This window comes from Cariama cristata, unplaced genomic scaffold (assembly GCF_000690535.1).
Source record: "Cariama cristata isolate BGI_N322 unplaced genomic scaffold, ASM69053v1 scaffold25996, whole genome shotgun sequence".
Classification (NCBI taxonomy): domain Eukaryota; kingdom Metazoa; phylum Chordata; class Aves; order Cariamiformes; family Cariamidae; genus Cariama; species Cariama cristata.
This window is the reverse complement of record NW_009620739.1, coordinates 8,036-16,206: the sequence shown is the minus strand read 5'-3', so window position 1 is coordinate 16,206 and position 8,171 is coordinate 8,036. Positions and strand designations below refer to the sequence as shown.

General features: G+C 38.6%; 1 protein-coding gene across 1 annotated transcript in view; it reads right to left on the bottom strand.

Annotated features, from left to right (window-relative positions):
* Window positions 1–1,742: 1,742 nt before the first annotated feature.
* Window positions 1,743–8,171, bottom strand: part of MAPK6 (mitogen-activated protein kinase 6) — a 9,272-nt gene continuing 2,843 nt past the window's right edge. The window contains exons 3-5 of the mRNA XM_009701713.1: window positions 5,597–5,761; window positions 4,753–4,954; window positions 1,743–4,110 (exon numbers count right to left, since the gene is read on the bottom strand). Of these exons, the coding sequence (XP_009700015.1) occupies window positions 3,012–4,110; window positions 4,753–4,954; window positions 5,597–5,761 (1,466 nt within the window). The 3' untranslated portion in view covers window positions 1,743–3,011. The remainder of the gene's footprint in view (window positions 4,111–4,752; window positions 4,955–5,596; window positions 5,762–8,171) is intronic.

The window sequence follows — 8,171 nt, the reverse complement described above, 5'->3', positions numbered from 1 at the left end:
TGTTAGAATCCTCATTTCTTAATTGCTTTCTTGTTAAATGAGGGTGTTCCATTTTACTTGGCAAGCGCCTTGGCATGAAACAGTGGTCGCTTTATCTGGTTTATAATTTAAGCCTCTTCCATAATTTGTTTTTAGACAATTCAGTTGCTAGGTCACATGTAACTGTCTTATTTTTGTCTTGTGGGGATGGGCATGGCTGATGAGTGTGGGACAGAAACAATCTTCCACCCGCTGGGAACACTCCGTGAAACCCCCTGCTTTCCGCGGACTGCTCTCCCAACACAGGACTCCCCCAGTTTGCCAAGAGAGAACGCAACACCACACTCAGAGTGTATCTTCACTTTCTAGCAGGAGATTTCACATTGCACGGTCCTTACAAAGCACTTTTACGTTCTTTAATCATCTCCACATAGGGAATTACTTCTACTTAATAAGCTAGATTGCCTAGCCGTACCCTCCAATGATCTGTGCATGGAGCCTGTTACGAGAGCAGGGTTTTCACCAAAGCAGCCAGCAGTCCCTGTACAGTGTTGCTCACCCAGGACAACTAGGAGTCAGAGGCAGTGAAGCACTGTGCTGGATTTAGGCTCAACACTTGACTCTACTCTTCCTTTTTAAGTGTAAAATGTTCCCTTTCTACCATTACAGGCTTCTTAAGTACTGTTCAGTTTTATTTGTGTTCTTAAAAAAAAAAGCCAAACAAAAAACCTCACACAATACTTCATTTGCACAAGACGTGTTTTTAAGCTGAATTTTGTTTCCAGTTTCTAAGCGCTTCCCGCCCACTGCTTTCATCCAATCTCAAAAAACCCCCTACCACACCACTTCAAAACAGTCCCTTGCCTAGAAGAGAAGGCAAATAGCCATTTCCTCCTCCCTGCAGCCCCATACATACAAACTGATGTGGCTACGTGAACAGTCCCATGCCATACTCAAGCACATACACCATGTCCCATCTCCCTAAGTGAACACGTTCTGCCATGTTGAAGGGGCAGCTCCTTGTTCTAGGCAAGTTGCAGCTGTGTTACCTGTCATAGGAGCAGGGGAGGAGGGATGAAAAAATTTGGAGGAACTAAGACACTGCCACGGAAAAAGTTGTAGGAGTTTGCCAAAAGATGTCACTTTCCTGTACAGCTAATTAGCTCCCACAGGAATGGTTCTGACAGGAGGAACTGGAAGTACATACAGTTCTAAGGGCTTGCTGCAAGAGACCTGATCTGCACGTTTTGAAACATCCCATAGGAGTTACTGGTCCTGCTCCTGAACTCTCCTTGTCAAAGTGCTCCAGACAGGCTCTTGGCTGAGGGACCTGCATGATTACCTTCACTCCAGGTTGCCAGCGATATGAAGGTGCACACACACACTGGCAGCAGGTTTTCCACTTTAGTTGATAAAACACTAATGCTTACTTATACTCCGGAAGTCAACCATATTTTCAACAAAAAAGGTTACTGACACCACCATACACTTACGTGTTCGTAGCCATACCATTACACAGGGTTTTCTTCAATACAGGTCGTAGGCACTGGGACAGAGGTATACTTCTGGAGTCTCCTTCCAGGGTGCTGCATCCCCAGGAGCGGCACTTCTAGAGTAGACTGCAAGACAATTTCTCATGCTTCCTTGAGCACCCTGTCTTAGCGAGTGCAGGCAAACATGGCCTGCCTTCACAATACAGCCAGCTGCATTACAGTAGCAGCTCTTTATCTTTCACTGTACAGAGAATCAAAAACCAACAGTCATTTTTGCTGGCCATGTTTTTATTTGTTTTTCGTTTTAAACAGGGGAGCCAATGATACATCCAGTATTTCAAAAAATCAGAAGGTAAAACAAATTTTCAGAAGACCGAGATGCTACATGCTATATTTAACCTAATTTTATTCATGCTTGCTTTTGGGGGGGGTTAGGAGTGGGACAGGAATCATTCAGTAAAAACATACAGTAAAAACAAAATGTCTCACCATATAGAACTTTAACCTACAGTAATGTTGTACCTTAATTATTTCCATGCACACAACTAACATTACAAAATTTTTTAAAAATGAACACAATTAAGACTTCTAGGAGCATTTGATAATAAAGCAATTCCTAATTTCTTTTGTAGAGATCAAGCACCTCCAATTACAAATTCCTATACACAGTGAGTGCTTTACTTGAAATGAAAACTAAAAAATAAAAAAAATGTATTTGATAGCCTCAGAACAAGCCGATGTTAATATATATCCAGCTATGTAGGCAATAAAACCATAGTGCTAAACAAAAACTTTTATCTGAAAAGTAACTCAAAAATTAAGTTGACTTTCTATAATTACAGAAATATACTTATTTGCTAAAATAAATAAAAGTGCTGCATATTAACACTTCACTATAAAGAATGCATACCAGAACATTTATAAATATTGAATGATTTTCAATAAGAATAGCTACTACAATAATGCTGGCTAAATAGAAGTGCATAATGAGAAGCACTATGGGTGGTTAATGTTTTGCCACATACTGCTGTTACCTTGAGGTAGATAACACATGCGTACCAAATTCTGCATTCATTTCAGTTGCTGCTGGTATCATGTGTCTAAGAAATGTGTACAGTATGAAAAACTAAAATATGCATGAATCAAAAAATGTTTTGGGAAAAATAGATATTTTCATGCAATTATGTACAGTCTCACTGTGTAAATTTCAAGGCAAGGTTCTTTTTCTGCAAAACATGGACACTATTTTACTGAGAGAATGTTTTTTACTTGGTTTAGTGCATTTTTTGTTACCTTCTGCATTTTGCATTATTTTGCTCTATTCTTTAATTTTGTGTGCAAATGACATGCCAGTTTAAAAACAAAACTAACTCATGTATAGAAAGTAATTCTGGATTGTAAAAACAATGGTAAACAGAAAACTAATGAAATCCATACCAAAATTACACTGTCTGATTCAAGTAAAAAAATTACTTACACTAGTAATAAAAAAAGACAAAACACATCCCATGAATATAAAAGAAATGTCTGCTGAGTGTTTTAATTTAGATGTTTCAGAATGCTGCTGTACGTTTTGTGGGGAATTTGGGGAGATGATTTCATAGCAGAAGGCGTTAACGTGGCCTGTATTGATTTCAGTGGCGAACCAACAGGGCTGTGAAACTGAGGAATACCTATAGCCTCAAGCTGCTTGTTGAAGAGGAGTTCACCACTGTTACTGAGAAAGCTCTCTTCTCTTTCCTTCTCCCCAAGCTTCCCCTCTTCTACTGGCTCAGGTTCTAGCATTTCAGCATCTTCTTTTTTACTAAAAAATTTGTCCAAATAACTGGTGTAAGTATTTTCTTTTTCAGCTTGTTCATCTTTCCTTACTTCGCAACAAAACTGGTCTATGAGGAAGCACTCCTCCCCACTACTTACAAACTGACTGTCCCAAGAAGTTTGGTACAGAGCTTCTAACTGTGCCAAATTAGCCATTCCTTTCTCCTGCTTCTCTCTGCTTACTGACTTTGATATTAATCCTTTCAACTCTATTTGAGACACTGAGCTATTCAAGTCATTTAATTTATCAACATCAGTAGACTCGTGTTGTAAACTAAGCTGAATCGTTTCTGCTATAAATGAATCAAAGTCAAATCCTTGATTCTTCTCCCTTTCTTTTTCAACAAGTTGCTGTGATGCTTCCTCAAGCGCTATCTGAGCTTTCACCAACCCATTCTTTTCACATTTAGACTTGCCTTTCTTATCTGACTTTTCTTTGCTCTGTTCCTTCCAGTTTGAAAGATCTATAATAAGCTTGGGCTCATAGTAATGGTTAACTTCGCTGTCTCGCCAAACTAAATTATCTAGGTATGAAGATGACCTCATTTTGTAATTACAAGTGTGACTACATTCCAGATCACAGTACTTGTTTTCATGGTGATCTGAATACTGCCAGCAAGGCTCAGTAGAGAAGTGGGTGTCAAAGGCAGGATCCTCCAGATACTTTTCACGATCTCCATCCAAATATTTGCGAGGATCTACTTGCACTTCTTCCTCATCAGTAACATCAGAAAGAGCCCTTGGATCACGCTGAACTTCATCAGCTTCATAGTTATTATGAATAGGCCAGTCATGGTCTGAAAACTGACTTTCATGGTATCTGTAAAACAATTTCCTAAGTGTTAGCAGCTAAAAAACAGTCTACTAGCTCCCAAGACAGAGACAGTTAAGTTTAGAAATTCCCTTACAGAATAATGACAATTCAACACAGATAAAGTTTTTCCTCAATCCAATTGGGTACCTCTTCCAGGTTTTTAATTTGATCTGACATAAAGCAATCCTCATATGCACACCTGAAAGATTTAAGTCCAGAATTACATACAATAGCTCACTCCATTTACAGAACTCTTCCTTAAAGTGTGTTTAATTGCTTTTAAATGACTACTGTAAATCTCTACTCTTATGTGTGCTAAGCATTGGTCAAGACAATCATACTTAAAACTCTCTGCATTGCAAGTTCATTTTAGAGAAATATTTTTTAGGGGAAAAAAAAAAGTAATGGGGAGATTAACTTTAGATTCTAGAGTCCTGAGTACATCTCAGGAATGCATCAGCATATCTAAGTCAGTCTAATGAATTATCAACCCAATGACAATGCACTGCCTATAAGGGAAAAGTTTATTCTTGGGTCAACTTAAGAAAAAGAAACAAACAGAAAAGGAAACGGTGCCCATGAAGCAATATTACTTCAACCACACAACCATTCAGCTATGTTATATGCCACAGTAAGTGATAAATTTACCTTTCCCAATTATAAATATGGCTGTGACTTTCATCCATCAGCAGAATATCATCAACCTCATCTTCAATGTGAAAAGGATGACTTGAAATAGGCTCATCCGTTGGAAAAGAATAAATGCTCATATAAGGATGGGACAAAGCTTCTTCTGCTGTCAATCGATCCATGGGACTAAATGTCAAAATTTGCTCCAGAAAGTCCAGTGCTGCAGAGAAAAAGTTATCATTAAATAGGAGAAAAACGACATTTCAGACACCTAGAATCTAAGATTAAGGTGCAGTGCTTTGCTCTACAGGTATGCATTTGCTTAGAAGTAGGCATGTGTGAAGTATCAGTTACTGAGAGCATACTGCCTAATATGCATTCTGTAGCCATAGGAAAGCTAGAAGAGCAGAGGTCACATCTAAGATCAACAATAACTTAACTTAAAGCAGGAAAAATTACTAAGACACAGAATGCTTCAAGCTGAATTAGTATCCACCAACAGCTCTCAGGAAACATTGCTGTCAGTTTGGTTGGGGGACTCTTTTAAAAAGATTTGAAAGATAGTTGTTTCATACTGCCTCCATTCCAATGTTCCCTTACATTTAGAAGGCCAGTGTCTTGAAATAGAGCAATTCCAGTGCAAACAGGTCCAGTAGAGATGCACAATTCTACTCCAAAGATGACCAAGTATCTATCATGTAAGCAAAATTTTGCTTATTACAGCAGAAGACAAGCCTTCTTCAGAGAACGCACAGATTCTTCTAACTGAAACTTGCTTTTAACAATCACACACAGGCACTGTAAAGTTGTTCACTGTTTTATGATTTTGAAATACAGGAAGTATTTTTTCTGAATTACTTACCTTCAGGACTGATGCCTGGAAGCAACTGAGTTAAAGGTTTGTGTGGCTCAGTCATATCGTTTCTAATGTAAACTGGAATTACATTGAGAAGCTCCTGACGGTCCTCCTCATGTACAACAGGAATTGATTCTAGAATCAACTGCATCTGTTCAAGTTCATGCGCACCTAAGCACCAAGAGAAAATACAAGCTGCCATTTCACCTTCAAACACTTCTGACCCCTGTATATGAAAGGCATGTCAAAATTTTGTGCTCTGAGCAGCTATTTTCAGTAGAATACTATTACCTCCTACAACACAGGAAAGGCTGAAGTTCTACATTTGAATGACAATCTGAAGAGCTCTCAAAAAATGCCGTAGCATATGAAGAATTACAGAGCTGCGACACACAGATAAAGTGATCTAACCTTAAGCTTTTGTAAGGATGTTTTTGCCATGGATGAGGTACTCTACAGCAACACCATATCTTTTCATTATGTACTATATACTGCAATCCTGCCCTTTCAACTGATCTGTCCGATTAATTCAATATTTGACCTCACTTTGAATTATATGTTCCTTAATAAGAACAGTAGTGGTTTAGCTCAGCAATAGATCTTACAGGCCACAACCATCTGTATTAATATTCTACTCTGAAATCCTGTATTACTGTCAGGTGCAAGACAAAAATCACTTGCCAGTTAAACAGTGTAATCTTGGGGGTTTTTTTTTAAAAAAAAAAAGTACTGTATCATGATTAAAATTATAGTACACTTCTAGCACTATCTGAAGTTTCCCTGGGTAAGAACTATAAAGACCTACACAGCAGGTCAATTTTGACTAATGAACAGCATCTATATTCAGTATCAGTGTAGCTGGAGTACCCAGAAATACAGCTTGTCTACCTCAATTTATTGTTCAGCTCCAAGAAGCATGTAGCACCCTAGAGATTCAACTAGGAGATGAAAATATATAGGATTATTTGCATGCCAGTGTTTGCCTTCTTTACCAAGCAGCTCTGGGCAATCATCAGCGATACTGATGCAAGTGACATTAAATACAAAAACAAACGGGGCCAGAAAGAGATTGTATCATCTCAAAATCTCTGCACTATCAGTTCACTTCAGCAGCTTGCACGGCAGTCTGAACTGGACATCCTACCACGCATCTGCCCGATGACTTGAAGAACAGCTGAGGCAAAGTCACTACAGAAAAAATTTGTTTGAGAACCTATGTTCCCCAAATGAATGGGCACTGCCTCACGTTAACTTGTTTGCTGGACTAAAAAAGTTGTTTTGTCCTCCTACTTCAGACTACTATGAATTACTTAATGTAACCTATCAGACGTTATACTGTCTGTAATTTGCTGGAAAACAGATTCTACTGTATCATTATTTCCATCCTAAAAATTAATCAGCTTTCTTTCCACTATAAGTGAAATAAATTCAAAATACTAATTTAGAAGAAATAATTAGAAGTTGTTTGGAACAGCTATTGACTTCCTCTGCCTCAGCTTCCCTTCCCTCCCTCGTCCCAGGTATTCTACAATTTTAATCTGCATTCTTTCTTTCCATTCCCATCAGCTTTCCAGACTGCAGAATTCCTAAGGGATGGTTCTGAAGCAGACAGGAAGTTGCAAATGAACCAAATCAAGCCCTCCAAATGACTTTGCAAAAGAACTTTATTCAGAGTCTCAGGAAAGGCTAACTGCCATATCTCCAGCCATCTTCCCTTTCCAAATGCACGATGTTAAGAAGTCCACTCTTCTTTAGATCAGAAAACTATGGCAGTGCTAAATTTTCAGAGGGACACATCCACATCTAAAAATGTTTTTCTATGGATCTACACAATGCAATCAGGGCACATAAACATGCCTACAAACTTAGGATTTTGGTTACTAAGACTGAGTTTAAAAAACAAAATTCTAACTCACTGCACAGCTTTTAGACCAAGAAAAACTTTTGGCAAATGCCAATGCTACTCAAAAAAAAAGCCAAAATGCTAGCAGTTGAAATCAATCTATGCTGAATGCTGAAGTCTGCAGACTTTCTTCCACTATTTCACTGTTTTCCAGTAGAAGAGCTTGATGCAATGGAAACCTAATAAATCTCTCACCAGCTGAGCATTCCATACACTGGGGACATTACTCCAATAGTTACTAACTCAGAGAGTTAGTAACTTGCTGCAAGTTAGGAAAAGCCTCTTTGCATATTAATCGCTGATTTCTAGAAGATAATGATTTCAAGGTGACAGTACTCCATTAATAGTACTTAATGGGAAAAAGCTCTCCATTTCATTACCTTGACATACAAAGCTAAGAATTACTGCAGAGGTGTGCTTTTAGTCCACATGTATCTAAAGGAATGTGAACTTTGAAATGCAAGCTCAGTTCTTAGAGGTTTTATCTGTGTTATTCCAGTAATTTAGACCAACAGGAACAAATCCAGGAGTGAGCTTGAATGAGACAGCTGCTGCTGGCACCCCAGGGTGCACACAAACTAAGCATTTCTGGGGTTTACTCTGGACTAGCTCATCTGCTCCCATGGACTGAATGCCTATCAGCAGGTGGAGCACACTTGGTGATCTCCTATAGTACAA